We start from the raw sequence: 20,764 nt of genomic DNA on the forward strand, positions 1-20,764 counted from the left end.
AATATTCTACATTGAGTCAAAAATTAAAGTAGAGGGCTTCCCTGGTGGCGCAGTGGTTGAGGGTCCGCCTGCCGATGCAGGGGACGCAGGTTCGTGCCCCGGTCCGGGAAGATCCCACATGCCGCGGCGCGGCTGGGCCCGTGAGCCATGGCTGCTGGGCCTGCGCATCTGGAGCCTGTGCTCCGCAATGGGAGAGGCCACAGCAGTGAGAGGCCCGCGTACAGCAAAAAAAAAAAAAAAAAGTAGAAAGTTTCTGCAGTTTTTGAGAATTGGTAGAGAAATACAAACAACCCAGTAATTTTCTTTAGCCGTATTCTTGTTTATTTTTCTAAATTTTTACTGCTGATTTGTCTTCCTTTCCACAACGAGTATTTATGGAGAGTATTCTAAGTCTATGATTTCAGGTTAACACTTATTTTCTTAGAAGCATGGATGTTAAAAATAACTAGCTGTCTTTCCAACTTAAAAAAGTGTTAACTGAATTACGGTTTATACATGATTCTCAGGATATAAGACACAAGTATTCTAGGGTTTTCACTTTTTTTGAGGACAACCCTCAGCCGGCTTTAGTGTCATCCCAGCGGTAGGTAGAATATTTAATGGCACTGGGCACTGTTTTGATCTGCTGGAGTATTTGTCATGTCTTTGTCGTGTGGATAAACTGTAAAGAAAACCTAGTTTGCATTCAGGAAGTAGGTGACTTCCTAAAGGAGTCTTTGGAAATTCCACTTTTTTTCTCTACATTGAAGGAAATTGAGAAAGGAAAATGGGAAGCTGGAAGACTTAAAGGTGTTCCCATCCAGCCAGATGGATGAAACAAAATGACTTTTTCTGTTAGACTGGGCTTTTGTGTAAAGCAGTAGGCCCTCTGGGGAAAGATATCAGCTTGAGTAATTAACTTGTGATTATGCAAAGATCAATTTACCTAGCCTCTTTGTTTTTCCTCTTTGTTTTTTATTGCCTTGGGCTACCTCATTTCTTATTACTATCTTCACTGTATATGGGGGGGGCGGTTAGGAAAGTGGCAGAGATAATAATGGGAGCCCAACTTACCTTGTCCATTTTTCTTTCATTAACAATTTTGTTAAAGAGAAAAGAAATTAAGCCAGTTTATTTGGGCAATAGTTGTTTTCTCCTAAGGTTAGATACACAAGAATTTTGCAGAAGGGCTCCTAAGTACAGTTATTACGGGGCCCATCTGGGTTGAGTAAATCAAATATAATCAACCATAATAATTTGTTTTTTATAGCATGTAAGAATCCTTTCTTGTATATTCACATATGATCCTTACAATAGTGCCTGATATGTAGCAAGGATTTATTAAATGTTTGTCAAATACTGGATGAATATATAACATTTTTGTGAGATAAGTAGGATTGGTATTTATCAACACTTTTAAAATTAGGAAAACTGAGATTCTGTTTCAGTTTTTAGCTTAAAATCATACAGATGTTAAGTTCTATCTTTTTTCTGCCACAAAACTCTTTGAGTGCGTGCAATTCAATGTATTTTCAGAGAACTTTAACTTTACCACAGCAAGGATTTTTCTTTTCTTTCTTTCTTTTTCTTTTTTTTTAATGAGGCAAAAACGCTAGCATGTTTTCTGTGCTGGAAAGCTACTGGGGTCTTTTCCAGCTTTTTACTCCACTAGAGCAGCTCCTGACTCGTTAGACATTCATTAGTGCTGGGCAGAGCCCTCCAACTGGAATGCTAGAAGAAAAGCCATGGTAGAAAGTAATGCTTTCAGGAGCCCAGAAATTCCTGGGAGAAGGTAGCGTTATTATTTTATCCCCCACTCCGGCTTTTCTTTCTCTTAGATGTTCCACTTTACTCTTCATTCTATGTTGCTGACAAGAAAGTGCTTAATTGTAACCGATTGTATGCTTTAATCTTTAAAAATTGTTTTTTATTTGAAAGAAGGAAATTAATAGAATTTCAGTTCATCCAACATGTATTTATTGATCATTTACTGTGTGCTGGGCACTACTTGAGGTTCTGGGAGTCAGCAGCAAAAGACAGGACAAAGTCCTTTTATCTTGGACATTATCATTGGAGAGTAACAATCAACAGCATCACAGCAAATAAGTTTTATGATATATTAGAAAGTGATAAGTGTTATAGATAGGGAGAGCAGGGTGGGGGGGGGGTGCTGAGGCATTTACCATCTCTTGCACCAAGCTTTGTTTTTGTTTTTTGTTCTTTTGATAGATAGATAGAGATAGATAGATAATATCTATCTCATCATCTCATATTTATTTACTTGCTTGTTTATCATCTCCCCTCCTTCCTAGTTCCCAACAGCTTATAAATTCCATGAGGGCAAGGGTATTTTTTACCTGTTTTGTTGGCTGTTGTATTCCCGGGGGACAGAAGAGGGCCTGGATTCCAATAGATGCACAAAATGTATTTGTTGGATGAATGAATTGAATGCATTTTTTAATAGGGTGGTCAGGATAAGCCTCACTGACATCTGAGTAGAGATATGACAGGAAAGGGAGTATGTCATGTGGCAATCTCGAGGAACATTGTACCAGGCAGAGGGGCCAGTGTGGCTGGAACAGAGTCAACAAAGGGAGAGAAGTAAGAGATGAGATCAGAGAGGTAATAGGGGCCAGATCATGGGAAAGCTTTGAAGGCCATTGTAGGACTCTGGGCTAAGGACTGAGGAAGGTAAGCTGTTGTAGGGTTTGAGTGATGGAGTGACATCACTATAGTTGCTCTGCTGGAAACAGACCAAAGGAGGGCAAAGGTAAAAGAGTGAAAACGAGATCAGAGGCCGTTACAAAATGTAGGTAAGAGATGATAGTGACTTGGGCCAGGGGATAGCAATGGAGGTGATGTAAATTGATCAGATTCTGTATTTGCATTATTTTGAAGGTAAGGCAAACAGGTTTCGCTAATGGGTTGGGTATGAGAGAAAGAAAGGTTTTTAAGTTGCAGCATTGAGGAAGGAATTGAGCCTAAGAAGATATAGGATCAACAGTTTAGAGGGGAGGAAATAGGGATCAATTTGGCTGTGTTTCGATGCTTGTCAGACATCCAAGTAGAACTGTCAGGTAGATGGTAGGTAGGTTCCAGTCTACAAAAGGTGTGAGCATGTAGACGGTACTGAAAGTCTGGATACTGGGTGAGACCATCTAGGGGACAAGTGTCAAAAAAGAAGGGATCTGAGGACTAAGCCTTTGGGTATTTGAGTGTTTAGTATTCAAAGACAGGAGGAAAAACCCACAAAGGAGACTGAGAAAGATTGATAAGTGAGGTAAAAGGGCAACCAGTGAGTTTTCTCTGGAAGCCAAGAGCAGGAAAAGTGTTTCAGTAGGAGGAAGTGATCGTCTGTGTCCTTTTTGCTGCTAGATTAATTACTAAGATGAGGACTGAGAATTGAGCACTGGGCTAAGCAATTTAGAGGTGACCTTGACAGTTTTGGGAAGTGGTTGGCAGCAAAAGTTTGGTTGAAATGAGTTCAAGAGAGAAGAGAGTAAAGGAATTATAGATAGCAAATATAGAAAAATTGATAAAACTGGAGAGATGGGGGCAATTTTGAGATCAGTGTCCTTGAATAGCAAGTTTATATCCAAAATTGAAAAGAGGAGTTGGAGTGTAAAGTAATTCAGTAACCAGTAGATGGTTATGCTTATTTCAGTGTTTAAAATCATTTATCATAGGAAGATTTAGACTGGATAGATTTATGATTTTAGTAGCCAACTAGTCAAGCACTGTGGTGTTTTCTAGCAGAATAATGGTAGCTGGGTAACCTCATTTTTCCAAAATTCACTTGGGCAGGGCATGTAATTAGTAGCATAGCTTTCTTTTGTAGGGCTAAATGGAGAATCTTTTTTGCAACTTATTAACATACTTGTTTCTAAAATAAAATTATTGGCACTTTATGATGAAAAATGGAGAATTCTTTCCCAAAGACAGAAAAGAAAAATAATTCTTCCCTTTTTCAAAAAAAAAAAAGAAAAGAAAAATTTTTTTTCCTACTACTTTTCTGAAATGTATAGTCTATTATTGGTTTGTTTGATTTTCTAATTTTTTTTTTTTTTTAACTTTTCAGGCCGGAGTGAGACAGCTTTATGTACAGATTGACTTTGCGGCCATGTAAATGAATGAAAAGAAATTATGCTTTTTGGGGGACCTAATTTTTTCTGGTACTGTAAAATCCTAATCATGGTACCTAGCTTTTTAAAAAGAGAAATCATCACTACAACTTCCCAGCACCAAGTAGACCAGGCAGAGTCAGCCGATTGTGCTCTGCCAGGAGTTTACAACTAAGGGATCAGAATTAAGAGGATCTCTCCTGGACTTTTGGTCTTCTGTGCTTCTTCCCTCCAAACCATTTTGATTTCTGAGGTTTCTAGTTTTGTTCCAGGGTATTGTTTTCTGTTTGTTTCCTTTTTTTTTTTCATTTCAAATGCCCTCACTCCCACCCCTCATCCTAGCCAGTAAGAAATTCAGACAGTGGGCCTCTAATCATCTGGAATGTCTTCACTGAAGCTGCTGGAAACCACTGCTTTCATTCCCAGAAAACCAGTGTTATTTAAAAAAAAAAAAAAAAGAAAAAGAAAAATGGAAATCTGCTTTATATGTAATGTCACAATTGTTGACGTTCTTCAATATAACCATGTTTGTAAAATTGTTTGTACCTTGCAAACTTATGAACCAAACCATATTGGGTTTTCAAAGTGCCTTTGTATCAGAAAATGTATTTGCCAGCATAGAAATGTACCATCAAAGGTCATGTATATGTTTTTTTTTTAATGGGTATTCTGTATTCTGTACAAAATAAGACGCTTGTTAGTAATGTATACAGATGTCTTTTTGTGTACTTGCAGCATAGGTTTAGATATATAAAAATCTGCCTTTTATTGCTTTATCCCATCAAAAAATAAAAGGTGTTATTTTGCTTTTTAAATCAAATTCAGTTATTACATTAAATTATTTTGTGTACTGTGTTTTCAAAACTTTGCAAATGCTTCTGTTATACAGACGGGTGTTTTAACTTACTTAAAACATCTGCTAAATTCCAAATTTCTATAAAAGCTACTGTGTCTGTGATAAACTTTCGTATATCTTTCCTTACTGTTTTTATAGATTCTATTAATGAAAGGAAAAGGCATGTAGAGTGAAGGCAGAAATGGTTGTGACAATGTTATTTTGCTTTTTCATTCTTCAAATGCCAAGTCATACGTTTTCCTGTGCAAGTGTTACACAAATACAGTTGCTTTCAGGAATCCTAAAGCAGCATTTTATTGACTTTGAAGTACTGAAGGTACTGAGTAAATGTGGTAACATAGAACTCTTCCTAACACAGGTATCTTGGAAGTTAATAAATAAGTTGATTTCTAGGCTCTTGTGTATTTGAAAAATAAAATTGCAATTTGAGATAAGTGCTTGAATGTTCTACTTAAATATTCTCTGTGTTTTATGAAGAAATTGTTCTGAATAGACATTTTCCCATTGTACTTCATTTTATCACAATGTATATTCCCTTTTAACTGAAAGGGAAAAATTTAAATTGCTGGGGGGAAAACCCTGCAGGATGGAAATGAATGTTTAGAATGTAGATCAGTAATAAGCACTTTTTCACTGATGTGGCAGAAATCACTGTTGATTTTGTCTAAGTTTCAAGGTATCTGTTTCCCTATTTCTGACCTACAATTTATGAAATATACTGTGTTAGGAAAACTATAGACTGCTTTCTTCATGCTTTTCTAAACCGCTGCAGGTTGCCATGAACTGTTGATAGTCCCCTTTTTGCAGATTAAGTAGTATTTTCAAAACATTTTTACTTACTGCCAGGCAGTTTAAAGCTAAGAACTCCTGCAATAGAATGCATTTAACTGAAACAATTGTTAAGATGTTTCAGGACGGAAATATAAAAGGAAATGTCCTGATAATGGTACTGCTTTTTCATTATAAGTAGTCACTTGGAAGTTTGCATCCACTACCAAGCCTGATAGAAGCCTGCGATATTCTATAGGTTTTGGCATATTGTGTAAAATGACAGATCTAGAGGAAGGCGGGGATTTTAGATGTGTGCCTTTAAAAACTAATTATGTGAAATTGTACTGATATTTCACATACAGAGATAATTTTTGCACTGGCCTGTAAAATTTACAGTGCACATTGAAGATCCAATTCTGCCTTTCACTGAGGCCTCCATTCCAAGTGAAGTTTCTTGTCAAAATATGCATCACTTTATTTAACTACGCTCTCAATACACAAGTGCATGAGTATGGTTTTTTCCTTTGATAAGGAATAGAGTATATATATAGGACATTTGACTGAGATGAAACTCTTAGTTTTGCACCTGTTACAAGAGATCTCCAGTTCATATCATTTAGCAGGTTGGCCTTAACATTTATACTTTAATGAAATGTTCTTAAACCTGTGTGTGCAGCAGGACAAAAAGGAATTTTTTTCTCCCTTTTAGGAAATACTTTGTCTTCTCAATGTTCTTGGCACAGTTGTATTGCTAAAGTAGATAATTTCACTGAGAAATACTCCTTGATTATTATTATAAATTTAGAATGTCCCTATTGTTGGCCTAATTCTTGGGGAAAAAAATCTGAGTATAACTTTGCTGATATTTTAAAAACCAAATATTCTCTGGAGAAAAAATTTGTATTGCTCAGGGAATGTTTACCTTGCCAAGTAAACTTCCCCAAAGAGAAATATACCTATACTAGTTTTGTGTTTTTAAATCTAGATTATATTGATCGAGATGAAGGGCTTAACCTATGTATGGCTCCCTTATTTTGCTTACTCCTTGTGCACTTTGTGAAGGACAGTATCTAGTTTATCTGTAGCTCAGTGTACCTCACACATCCCCACAGCATCTTCTGCAGAGGCATAAGGAAGTGGTAACAGATGTTACTGGCATTTCCCATGTACCTGGAATGCTCCAGCGTTCTTCAAAGCCTACTGGTAAACACCAATAACCAAAATACTGTGAGTTTTGTGCACCTTTGTAAAGCAGCCAAATCGTTGACTCCAGATGCAGATGATCAGAGTTCTGTAATGTTTTTACCTACCATGGTATAATCAATTTTACAGAATTATTAATATGGTAGCATCCTCTTATATAATGCTGGGATTTAAGAACAAAAATAATTCATTGCTTAGCATAGAATTTTACATCCAAGGAGACTGTCCTTAGAAGCAGTCTCTCATTCTACCTCTCACTTTACAGATGAGAAAATTGAAGCCCAGAAATGCTGTCATTTATTCAAGGTCACAGAGATAATTAGTGGCAAAGCCAAGACCAGAATCCAGGTTTTCTGACTTACTGTGCTTTGTCTCCAGTGTAATTCTGTAAATGTTCTGAATGCTTCTGAAGAAGCATTTTTAAATAAAGGACGTCTGACCTCCATTTTTGGTACATTAAGGCACGTGATAAATGGAGTTTTTTTATTGTCTTATTTTTCTTAGCTAATTATGAGATTTAGAATATTATTTCCATAGTATTCTTTATGAAAGATATGATTAATTTTTTTAACTCTTTTTTACTCTTCTGGAACCAGTTTCTGATTTTTTTAAAAAAAAATAGTGACAGGTGTGCATTGGATACTTTTAACTTGTGAGTAAATTTTTCTGTTAATTGCCCAAGACTAAATCCAATTTAAGGATTGTTTAGTTTCTTTATTTTGTTTAAATTCTGTGAATTGGTGCTTTTTAGAAACCAGGCTAATTCATAGGGCATATCATTTCATCCTTGTTCAGTCACCAGAGAGCTCTTGAATTCTTAACGTTATTCTCAGAGCCACACAAAATTGGGCATTAAATGTTGTATAGAACAAAACAAAATTTTTAATAGGGTAAAATTTTGAAGTCTTATCAGAATCCCAGATGTTAAACTGCTACTTTCAACTCTTCATTAAAAGCATTACCTTGAGAAAGTTAAAAAAAAAAAAGTTAAACTTTTTTTCTTTCTGTCACTATCTTCGAAACAAATTATTTTCCACTTCACCAGAACTTTGACAAAAAAGGAAATTATCTTATTCTTTAAAGAACATTCAATAAAAGTTTTACTCATAGAGGATTCTTTCAAGACACAATCCCAAAAAGCCTTAGTGATCCAGACCTCTATCATAGAATCAAGACAATGAAAAATTATGTATCAAAAAAAGTATTTGCAGAGAAGTATAGTTCTATTTAAAGGTCAAATTGATGTCTTTGATGAGTGTGTCTTTGGTTTATGTTTAACCATTTCCTAACTACAAATTATACAGGAAGGGTGGGGTTACTTTTATTAAGTGTTTATATATCAGGCTCTTTGTATGGCCTTTTTCATGTTATCACATTTAAAATCCTCATATTTTTATAAAGAAAGATTTTTCCATGATTTTGATCCATAGATCTTTTTCAGATATATTTTATCTTCTGATTCTCCTAACATTCTTGTGAGGAAGGAATTAATTCATAACTCCATTTTACAGATGAAGCTGTTTCGAGAGATTGTAAATGACCTAACTGGGGGATAGCCAGTGGTAGAGCACTGACTCTAGATCCAGTACTTCTTGGTGACAACTACTCTTTTTTGTATGTCATTCTACAATGATTTAAAGGTCCAAGAAGTTGTAGCAGATCTAAACACACTCTCCTATAAAATCATGAACCATCACCATGAAAAAATTGATATAGGGGAATAGTTGTTATATATACATTGGTTAGACTCATTCCTTCTTTGGATGCTCTCTTATGCTTATTACCTTTGCCATTTAACTTAAACTGTGCAGGCTAAAAAGAGCAATCAGAGCTCTTTTAAGCACTTTTAAGAACTTTTTTAAAAAAAACTAAAGTTTTTTTGACACAGAGTAAGCTGCTTAAAAGGGACTGATTCAATAGTGTCAGCACCAGTGTGTGACGAGAAACTGAACTCCTGGCCAAGAGACATTAACCTAGTTAGTAGGAAGTTGTCTTCCAAGAAGTACAAATAATTTTGCACTGCATGAGAGGGATACATAGGATTTGATTTACAACATTACATTTTATAGACACCTTTTCAAAAGGAAGAAATATATTTCACAATTAGTAGTAATCTATGCTTAAACTTAATAATATTTAACTTTGAACTCTTCCCATGGCTTTGAAAATTTAATATTTGTAATTTTGATCTTGATGGAAAGCCTGTAAAAAAGAATGTCTTTGTCTCATACATCCTATTGTCACCACACTTAGCATGAATTTACACTTAACGCACTTAGTAAATGTTTGGATAACCAGTGAGTAAATATTGTAGACAGCAGTGGATACACAAGTAAGGACTGGGGACAGGTAAACCAGTAATTTACTGTTTATTACAGAAGACATCTCAGCTTTTCTTTGGCATTTTTGCACAAATAAGTGAGTTTATATTCACTTTGGCCATTTTTTTTTTTCAAGTAGCCCTCTAAGCTAGCTGCTCCTTCATTTTAATACAGGAACAGTGGAAATATCAAGATGTTTTCCATTTTGCATGCTGTTGGACAGGAATTTTGTAGAACTGGGACTGTGGAACCTGGGTCACTTGAATTTTTATATTTTGTATAGCCAAATGAGAAACCACACTCTCCTTTGTTTTTATAGAAAGTTGCCATATTCCTATTACTTTAAGGACCTGTGTATAACATTCTATTTCATTTATCCCAGATGTATTTTCATCTAAAACTCTTTCAAAGGTATATCTTGAAGGTACTTCTATAAAAACAACACTACATGTATTCATTAAGTGATTTAAACATTCCTAAGATAGTTTTTATCTTCTCTGTCTTTTCCCCTCTAAATACTAAATTTCAGTAGAGCTTCTCTTTACTTATTTTCCATCTCTTTTCATTGCTTCTGCCAATGTAAAACTTCCCTTTTTCACTAGTGGAAAAAAAAAAAAGCTTTATTTTGAATTTTAGTATTTGAGTTTTATGTATCATATATCATGCATCGATTAGGCTCAATGAAGATTCTGTTCTGAACTAGACATATCCTGTCAAGAGCTTGCCAAGTAATCATCTCATTGCTTCCTCTAATAGCAAATTCAGTGATATTTCTGCCCAAGTGATATTTTGCCCCAACATTTGTGACTTTGATCAATACACAGAATGGGTCTTTTATATCAGAAATACTGTGAATGAAAAATTGCCAAATCCTATTCTAAACACCCCTACAAATCTTTACCTCCCTGTCTTTAATGGTTTCTAAACGTATGGCCAAGTTTGAATTTGGGTTTGATTCTTATGGTGAAGAGTATGGCATCAAAACATTTCTAAATAAACGTTTGAGTACAAGGCTAGGTTGGAATGTCAAAGACTATGTTGTAATTTGGTTTGAATATGCTAAAGTGAGCAATTATGATTTGCCTAAGAACAACACAACAAATTCATAATGTATATTTCACTTTTTTCTACTTGAAGACATTCATGTATATATTTTGTTTAACCTCAGATGTATTTAAAAAGAATGATAAACTATTGTATCAAAATTCTTCCAATAAAATTTCTGTTTAAAAATCTTTACCTGAATTGTGTCTATTAGTTTGATGAACTGAAAAGAACACTGTGAATTTAACAGTTATTGGAACAGATTCTGGAGGACTTAAGGAATGGAGGGGAAAGAATGATTCTCAGGGCCCAGAAACAGCAAAGTTGATCAGGAAAGAGGAGATGGCAGGAGACTTGGAAATGTCTTGACATTGTGAAGATCCTCGTTGTGGATCCTCATACTCATTATTTTACCTCATAAGCAAGTCTTAAAGTATTTCCAGACATTACCATTAACCCCAAATTGTTCTCTCACCTCATTCCCTATGATCTCAGCTTATAGGAAATGAAGACCAAAACCATCTGACATGAGCCTCCATTATCCTTCCAAATTTTTTCCCTCTAATCAGAAGAAATTCTTTTATTTCAGTAACTTCTCCACAAAACCCCAGATCCCACTCATCCCACTTTCTGAAACATACTCTTAAAATGCAGCCTCTTCCTACTATCAGTCTTTGCCACACAATGAGGGCTTCATCCTCAGGGTGTCTGTTGTCAAGCATCTTACATGTGGTCTACATGTGCTTCTTCCACTTTCTTTCTAACCATTTCTGTAGCTCCTAGTAATATTGCTTCACTCCTCCCTAGTTTGTGGAGTTAATCAAAGGCCATCGGTGGCTTGATTCTTGTCACAACTGTGGCATAACTACCAGCATCTCAAATTCGACAAAAAGAAAAGAATACATTTACCTTTCCCACTCAGATCTCTTTTCAACTACCATTTCTGTCAGAATTCCTTACAGAATTCTTAGAAATCTAAACGTCGCCTTTGCCACACCCCCGTTTCCTGAATCCCTATCACAAAGTCCTCCTCATTCTGTTAGGGGAACCACTGACTGAAACCGCCCACCCTGGCCAGGTATCACAGCAACCACTTGCATGTGATACAGGAGGTCCTGGTAAGGAACGCGGAACTAACAAGCTACCACCAACCGGAAGAATTCGGGAAGGGTCAAAAGGAGAGAGGAGATGCCAGTCCGTTTATGTCCTACCACCCTCCCAGAATCCTCCTCGCTGGAATCCATCTTGGCTGAGCGATGCACGCGCCACCAGGAAGGACCCTGAGGCAGAGTGACTGGCCAGAGACAACCCGGAAACTAAACCAATTACCGTAAAACCCGAGACGGCAAGCCACGTGGCAGAGCAGTTCTCCTGGGTTCCCTTACCCTGCTGCTCTCCACCCGGGCGCCCCTTCCCAATAGTCTCTTGCTTTGTCAGCACACGTGTCTCCTTGGACAATTCATTTCCGAGTATTAGACGACAGCCCACTCTCGGGGTCCCCGTCCCTGCAACAATTCTTTGCAAATCTTTTAAATTCACCTTTCCATTCCCACTGCCCTACTCTAGTACTTCATTGATAACTGTACGCAGAGTCACTCTGAGGAACTGTCTGACTTCCCATCTATTCCATGCCCAGCTCTAGCCACCTCCATTTCAGCACACACGCACACACAACACACCACAAAAACAATTCCGCCCTTAGGCAGGAAGACAAGGAATTTCTGCTGAATCAGACTCCTGTCCAGGCCCTTTATAAACATTTCCCCTAACCTGGTTTCCTGATTGCCCTTCTGCTTGCCCTTCTGCATAGTGGACTTTGACCTGCTAGAGCTACAGCACCTGCCAGGGACTCCCTGCCCTGCCTTTCCTGTGTTCTCTGGAATTAGCCTCTGGCCTAGTGGAAGTCCACAGTGGCCTATCAACGCCCCTTTAGAGCAGCCTCTTCTGTTTACATACAGGTTTAGGCAAGTTATTTACTAAAATAGTTCACTACCCAATCTTTCTTTATCTAGAGTTTTTGGCTTCCCTCCCCCCAGAAGCCACCCTGTGTTATACTAACAAAGTAAGCTTCCCAGTTTCCATTGTGATTCCTTCAGCTCAGGAATCGAGTGGCTGCCTAAATGCTCATCAAATACAAATTCCTCTGAACAACTTTAGCAACTCATAATGCTTTGCCTTCCCTCCTTATTCAATCTCATTTCCCATGATATGGCAATAAGCAAACTTTTCATTACTCTAGACCAGAGAAACAGCAAAGGCAGAGAGAAGCAAGCAGGTCTAACAGATGTAGATAAAATGACAGCAATTTGGTATTTTTCATTCTGTATGCAGAAAAGAAAACATCATTTTAATAGGATTCAATCTCATTCAAACAATCTGTCAGCTCATCCAGCTCTACTTCCAGACTTAAAAAAAAAATCTGCCATGAAGTTCAGGCTTAGCACAAGCTACCAACATGTAAATGAATAATTCTACTTTATCTAATAAATTCCTATAACCAATAGGAGTAATAATGGTAACAGGGTGACAATACTCAAAGGCATCAGGTCTGGCACCGTTTAAACAATCAATATTTATTGAAAACAATGGATGAATTATGCTTACAATATAAAGGTTAGCACCTCTTTGAAAAATGGTTCTGTATGGATTGTTAAAGTGAATTGTACTCTTTGAAAGACAGTCCCTGCTAAAGTCAAAGGATTGAAAACAAAATAATATGAAAACAAAAGCATTCCCCAAAGTATTTCCTGACTTTAGGTACATATAATATTTTAAAAGGGTGACACTCACTGTACAAGTAAACAAGAAGTTAAGATTCACATCTAAGCATAGGTATAGTTTCACAGCAATTAGAACCCTGCCATTTGGCCTGGACTTTTGAAAACATTGTAACTGCTTCTAAAATTATAAATAAGGTCTGTCTGATTAGCCATCACTGTTTTCCACCCTAGGCATTAAGTTAGATCAGATTGTTGTTCAACTTTACAGGGGTTATCTGTCCTGTATGTGCATCATACTACTTCCCCTTGAGCAATAATTTGTACACAGGTCATATTGACTTCCTCAGAACTTCAAATCAAGACAAAGTTACTACATTTGTAGTTATATCATTTGGAGCAAAGGCTTCCCATTGGCTTCCAAAGACTTCCCCTAGACAATCCTGTAGTAGTGGCCAGCAACTATGGAAACCCACACGAACTATAACTGAGAGATGAGAATTTTTCTGTTTGACAGAGTTATGATTTCAAGAGGGTAGCGAAAACCTCTCTTGCTTTTTTCCTCTATCCCCACTCCATATAGGTCAGGATGTAGGCCCAATCATGAAGGTATGAGACACAGAGCAACAGAGTAAACAGAACTCCAAGTTTCTGGCCAGAGGACTAAAGAAAGGGAGCCTAGGGAACCAGGAAGTAGTGAGGAGATCATAGAGAGGGAGGAAAGCAACGTTGTGAAGTTGATTATGAACCCCAAAGTTCACTCTCAAGTCACTAATGCTTGGATCTGATCCTATTTAGCATACCAAAAGAACTTCAGAACTAAACTATCCAATTGACTAGGTCCCAGATTGCATAGGTTCCAGATCAGGTCACATAAATCTTAGATCCCAAGAACTGCAGTTCTTGAAAACGGAACTGACACTGGAACCACAGTCCATAGAAGGTGGACTGGTGACTGCATTCTGCATCTAATCCGGTTCATTGCCTGCTAAAACAAAAAGAATGCCACTCACCATAGAATCTAAACAAGACGCAGAATCTCATGATATAATATTCAAAATGTCCAAGCTACAATCCAAATTACTTGGTAAAGTGCCACAAAAATTTCAACTTCCAGATGAAAAACAATCAACAGATACCAAGGCTGAAATGACATCAATGTTGGAATTATACAACAAAGACGTTAAACAGCTATTACAAAAATGCTTGAACAGTCACTTACCTTGCAACAAATGTTAAAATAGAAAATTCAAGGTATAAAAAAGAACCAAAGGGAAATTTTAGAACAGTAACCAAAATAAAAACATACAAAATGAACTCAACAGCAGAATGGAGAAGACAGAGGCAAGAGTGAGTGAATGGTACTGGCACAAAACCAGAAATATAGATCAATGGAACAGGATAGAAAGCCCAGAGATAAACCCACACATATGGTCACCTTATCTTTGATAAAGGAGGCAAGAATATACAATGGAGAAAAGACAGCCTCTTCAAAGGTGGTGCTGGGAAAACTGGACAGGTACATGGAAAAGAATAAAATTAGAACACTCCCTAACACCATACACAAAAGTAAACTCAAAATGGATTAGAGACCTAAATGTAAGACCAGACGCTATAAAACTCTTAGAGGAAAACATAGGCAGAACATTCTATGACATAAATCACAGCAAGATCCTTTTTGACCCATCTCCTAGAGGAAGGGAAACAAAAACATATGGGAACTAATGAAACTTAAAAGCTTTTGTACAGCAAAGGAAATCATAAAAAGGACGAAAAGACAACCCTCAGAATGGGAGAAAATATTTGCAAAAGAAGCAACTGACAAAGGATTAATCTCCAAAATACACAAGCAGCTCATGCAGCTCAATATCAAAAAAACAAACAACCCAATCCAAAAATGGGCAGAAGACCTAAATAGACCTTTCTCCAAAGAAGATATACAGATTGCCAACAAACACATGAAAGGATGCTCCACATCACTAATCATTAGAGAAACGCAAATCAAAACTGCAATGAGGTATCACCTCACACCGGTCAGAATGGCCATCATCAAAAAATCTACAAACAATAAATGCTGGAGAGGGTGTGGAGAAAAGGGAACCCTCTTGCACCGTTGGTGGGAATGTAAATTGATACAGCCACTATGGAGAACAGTATGGACGTTCCTTAAAAAACTAAAAATAGAACTATCATATGACCCAGCAATCCCACTACTGGGCAAATACCCTGAGAAAACCATAATTCATGTACCACAATGTTCATTGCAGCTCTATTTACAATAGCCAGGACATGGAAGAAACCTAAGTGTCCATCGACAGATGAATGGATAAAGAAGATGTGGCACATATATACAATGGAATATTAGCCATAAAAAGAAATGAAATTGAGTTATTTGTAGTGAGGTGCATGGACCTAGAGTCTGTCATACAGAATGAAGTAAGTCAGAAAGAGAAAAACAAATACCATATGCTAACACATATATATGGAATCTAAAAAAAAAAAAAAAAGTTCTGAAGAACGTAGGGGCAGGACAGGAATAAAGATGCAGACATAGAGAATGGACTTGAGGACAAGGGGAGGGGGAAGGGTAAGTTGGGACGAAGTGAGAGAGTGGCATGGACATATATACACTACCAAATGTAAAACAGATAGCTAGCAGGAAGCAGCTGCATTGCACAAGGAGATCAGCTTGGACCTTTGTGACCACCTAAAGGGGTGGGATAGGGAGGGTGGGAAGGAGACGCAAGAGGGAGGGGATATGGGGATATATGTATAGTTGATTCACTTTATTATACAGCAGAAACTAACACAGAATGTAAAGCAATTAAACACCAACAAAGATGTTTAAAAAAATGAAAATAAATAAATACAGAAAATATATCAATAAAAATTATCCACACTAAATAACAGAGAAAATACCTTGAAAAAAAAAAAAAAAGAACAGAGCTCAGAGACCTGTGGGACAATAAGTAATGTCTTAACATTTTGTTCTCAGAGGCCCAGAAAGAAACGACTCTGCATACAGTGATGAAGCATACATACACTGCTGAAAAAATATTTGAAGAAATAATGGCTGGTAAGTTCCTGAATTTGGTGACATAAACCTACAGATTCAAGAAGCTGAGCAAACCCTCAAAGGATAAACCCTAAAATATCCACATGAAACGCAACATAATCAAATAATTACAATCAAAATTCGCAAGCTTTATATAGATGTCAAGAAGCTAATTCTAACATTTATATAGAAAGGCAAAAGAACTGAAACAGATGCAATTTTGAAAAAAGAAAGAAACTAGAGGAATTACGCTAGCTGTTTTTTAAGGTTTACCATAAAACTAAGAAATCAAGACAGTGTAGTATTATAGAAGGGAAAGAGACATAGACTGACAGAATAGCAAAGAGTTCAGAAATAGATTCACACAAATATGATCAAAACAAATATGGCCAACTGATTTTTGACAACAGGGCAGAAACAATTCAATAGAGATGGGCTTTTTAAACAAATGGTATTGGAGCAATTGAATATCTATATGCAAAACAAAAACAAAAAGAAACAAAAGATGAACCTTCATCTAAAACCCACACTTCATAAAAAAATTAACAAAATGTATTACAGATCTAAATGTAAGCTGCAAAACTGTAAAAATTTTAGAAGAAAACATAGGATAAAATCTACATGTCCTAGAGTTTGGTGATAGGTTCTTATACATGGTAACAGCAACATGATCTATACAAAAAAAAGTAATAAACCGGATTTCATCAAAATGAAAAACTTTTGCTTTGCCAAAGACATGGTTAAGGGAATGAAAGGACAAGCCAGAGACTGGGAGGAAATATTTGCAAATCACAATCTGACAAAGAACTTGTATCCAGAATTTATAAAGTACTGAAAACTTGGGACTTCTCTGGTTGCCCAGTGGCTAAGACTCCACGCTCCCAATGGAGGGGGCCTGGGTTCTATCCCCAGTCGGGGAACTAGGATCCCACATACTGCAACTAAGCCGGCACACCGCAACTACTGAGTCCACGTGCCCTAGAGCCCATGCTGCAACTAGAGAAAGCCCGCACGCTGCAACTTGAGAGCCCATGTGCCACAACGAAGGGCCCATGTGCAACGAAGAGCCCATGTGCTGCAACGAAGACACAACGCAGCCTAAAGCAAGAAAGAACACTCAAACCTTAACCATAAGAAAACAATTCAAATTAAAAGTGGGCAGAAGGCATGAACAGATGCTTCATTAAATAGGATATAAAATGGTAAATAAGCACATGAAAAGATGTTCAACATCATTAGCCATTAGGAAAATGCAAATTAAAACTAAGATGACATACCACAACACACCTAACAGAATAGCTAAAATAAAAATATTGCCAATATGAAGTGCTGACAAAAATACAGAGCAATGGGCACTCTTACACTGCTTGCAGCAATGCAAAATGACACAGCCACTCTGTAAATCATTTTGGCAGTTTCTTATAAACTTAAATGTACATTTACCATATGACCCAGCAATTGCACACCTGCCTATCTTCTCTAGAGAAATAAAAACTTAACGTACACACAAAAGCCTGTATGTGAATATTTTAACAACTCTATATGTAATTGCTAAAAATTGGAAAAACCCAAATCTCGTTCAAAGGATAAACTACAGTGTATCTATACATGAGACTACTACTTAGCAATAAAAAATAAAAAAGAATGAACTTTTTATACATGCAATAACTTGGATGAATTTTAAAAGCATTTTGTTTTGAAAGAAGCCGGTTTCATTTATATGACATGCTCAAAAAGACAAAAATATAGAGAAAGATCAGCTCAATGGTTACAAGGGATTATAGGTGGGTAGAGGGGTGAATATGAAGGGATAGGGTGAGGGAGTTTTTCTGGGTGATAGAACTATTCTGTATCTGGATTATGAGAGTGATTTCACTGTATGATTGTTTAAAATAGTATTAAAAATAATAGTATTAATAGTATTAAAGGGCTAACAACTATTAAACAAATGATTGTAGTGTTTAGGTGTTTCAACTGAAATGACCAAAACACTGGGATTCCACAAGAGTAGACCAAAACCAATAACATTCATCCTTTTTCTGCTGATGAATAGTGTACATTTTTCATTTTACAATTTCATTAAAATTGAGGTTAAATTACATACAGATTAGAGTTACCAGATTTAGCAAATAAAAACACAGGCACTCAATTCAATTTCAATTTCAAACAAATAATCTTTTTTTTTTTTTTAGTATAAATGTGTCCCAAATATTGAATGGGACATATTTGTATTTAAAAAAATTATTCATTGTTTATCTGAAATTCAATTTAAATGCATACCCTGTGTTATCTGGTAATCCTAACACAGAAAAATGCACAGATCCTGAATCTATATAACTGAGTGAATTTTGGTAAATGTTTATACCCATACAACCAAAACCCCATCAAGATACAGAAACTTTTCATGACCCTGGTTCGTTTCTGTCCCCTTTCAGTCACTCTTCACTCTCTCCATAAGTAACCACTGCATTATTGATTTTAAAACTTTCTTTTCTATTCTAAAGCAATAAATTTCTAAGCACTGCACCTGCATAAATTTCGAAGGTCTGCATCCCACAAATTTCACATTTTATGTTTCTGTTTTTATTCAGTTAAAAGTAAATACTGTTTTATCTCCAAATATTTGGGACTTTTATAGACATCTTTTTGTCAGCATTTTAAAATTTAATTCCATTGTGGTCAATGGCCAAGCATATGGTCTACTTTGGTGAATGTTTCATATGTGCTTGAAAATAATGTCTAGTCTACCACTGTTAGCTGTAGTGATCAGTTTGACCCAAATTGTTGGTGCTGTCCAATCAATATTTTTACTGGTTTTGTTTACTTCTATCAGTTGCTGAGAGAAGACTGTTAAAATCCCCAACTTTGTAGATTTGTCTATATCGTCCTTCAGTTTTGTCAATTTTTGCCTCATGTATTTTCAAGCTGGTATTCAATGCATACACATGTAGGATATGTCTTCTTCATGAACTGCCCCTTTCCTCTTTATGAAAAGTCTTTCTTTATCTCCAGTATACTCCTTCTTTTGAAGTCCATTTTGTTTTATGTTAATAGAGCCCCTTGTTTTCTTATGCTTACTGTTTGTATGGTCTATTTTTTCCCCATTCTTCTACTTTCATCCTGTCTTTATATTTCAAGTTTAATGCTTAGAGACATTTAGTTGAGGCTTTAAAAAAAAAATCTAGTCCTTTTCATCAGACTACCTAATTTACATTTAAGCAATTATTGGTTTGTTTGAATTTAACTCTACCATTCTACTATTTGTTTTCTCTTTGTCCTATGTTTTTTGACCTTTATTTCCTCCTTTCCTGCCCTCTTTTGGTTAACCATGTATCTTTCAGTATTCAATTTTAATTCCTTAATTTTTTTTTTTACTTCTGCCATGTGTGTTTTTTTGATAGTAGTTGACAAGGGATTATAATACATACCCTTACCTTATCAGTCTACTTACAGTTAGTATTCTACTACTTCAAATAAAATGTAACAACCTGCGTAATTATAATTATGCAACTGTATAATTCCCTTTACCCCCTGCAACTTGTGTTATTGTTTGCATGTATTTTACAGCTACATATATGCCACAATGCTATGTTGTCAGTTGTCTTTTAAAAACATGAAGCAAAGAAAACCTGATAGTCATTTATACTTACATACTTATTATTTCCTTCCTTCTAGCTGATGTCATTTACCTTCAGCCCAAATATTCTCCCTCGGCTTTCCTCGTAGTGCAGGTCTGCTAGTGACAAATTCTGTTTTCATGAAGATTGCTTTATTTTGCCTTTATTTTTGAAGGAAATTTTTACTGGATATACAACACTGGATTGATAAAGAGTTTTGTTTTGCTTTTGAATTTGTGTAAAGATTTTGTCTTTCCATTGTCTTATGACCTCCACTATTTCTGATGAGAAGTAGTCAGTTTTTGTTATTCCCTGGTGGGTTCCCCAATACCACTTTTGGTGGCTTTTAAGATTCTCTCTTATCTTTGGTTTTCATCAGTTTTAACTATGATGTGTTAGGTGTGGTTTTCTCTACATTTATTCTGCTTGGAGTTCACTAAATTTATTGGATCTGTATATTCATAGTTTCACCAAACTTGGGTAAATTTTGGCCTTTACCTACTCGTACTTTTTCTACCCTATTTCCTTTCTGTTCTTCTTCTGCGGATCCAGTTACATCTTTGTTGGACTGCTTGATATTGCCCCACATGGCACTGAGGTTCTGTGCTTTTTTTTTCTTCCCTCTAACCTTTTTTCCTTATTCCTCAGATAGATATCAATAATTTCTATTCATCTATCACCTGCACTCTGTTGTTAAGTCCAACCGTTCGGGGATTTTTGTTTGTTTCCAATTCTCTGCTGAGCGTACCATTTATATTAATTCATTACAACCACTTTTCCTTTTCATCCTCAGACATAGTTCTAATAGCTGCTTTGAAATCCTTGTCTGCGAATTCCAATATCTGGATTATGTTGGGATCTCGTTTTACTGTGTGCTTTTCTCTTTCTGACCATAAGTCATATTTTCCTGTTTCATTGCATGCCTCATAATATTTTATAGTATTCTAGGCATACTGATAGATTGATTCATTTTGTTATGCTCCGGAAGTAATAAGCTTTGTTCTAGCAGGCAGTTAAATTATTGGCTAATCACCTTGATTTTATGGAAGCTTGATTTTACATTATGTTAAAGATTTTGTC

General features: G+C 36.3%; 1 protein-coding gene across 2 annotated transcripts in view; it reads left to right on the forward strand.

The window, feature by feature from the left end:
• The window catches only part of SLC30A7 (solute carrier family 30 member 7), an 81,266-nt gene extending 70,770 nt beyond the window's left edge, over window positions 1-10,496 (forward strand). For both annotated transcript variants that reach the window (XM_067727050.1, XM_067727049.1), the window contains exon 11: window positions 4,058-10,496. In XM_067727050.1, the coding sequence (XP_067583151.1) occupies window positions 4,058-4,105 (48 nt within the window). In that variant the 3' untranslated portion in view covers window positions 4,106-10,496. The remainder of the gene's footprint in view (window positions 1-4,057) is intronic.
• The last annotated feature ends 10,268 nt before the right edge of the window (window positions 10,497-20,764 follow it).

This window comes from Pseudorca crassidens, chromosome 2, assembly GCF_039906515.1.
Source record: "Pseudorca crassidens isolate mPseCra1 chromosome 2, mPseCra1.hap1, whole genome shotgun sequence".
Classification (NCBI taxonomy): Eukaryota; Metazoa; Chordata; class Mammalia; order Artiodactyla; family Delphinidae; genus Pseudorca; species Pseudorca crassidens.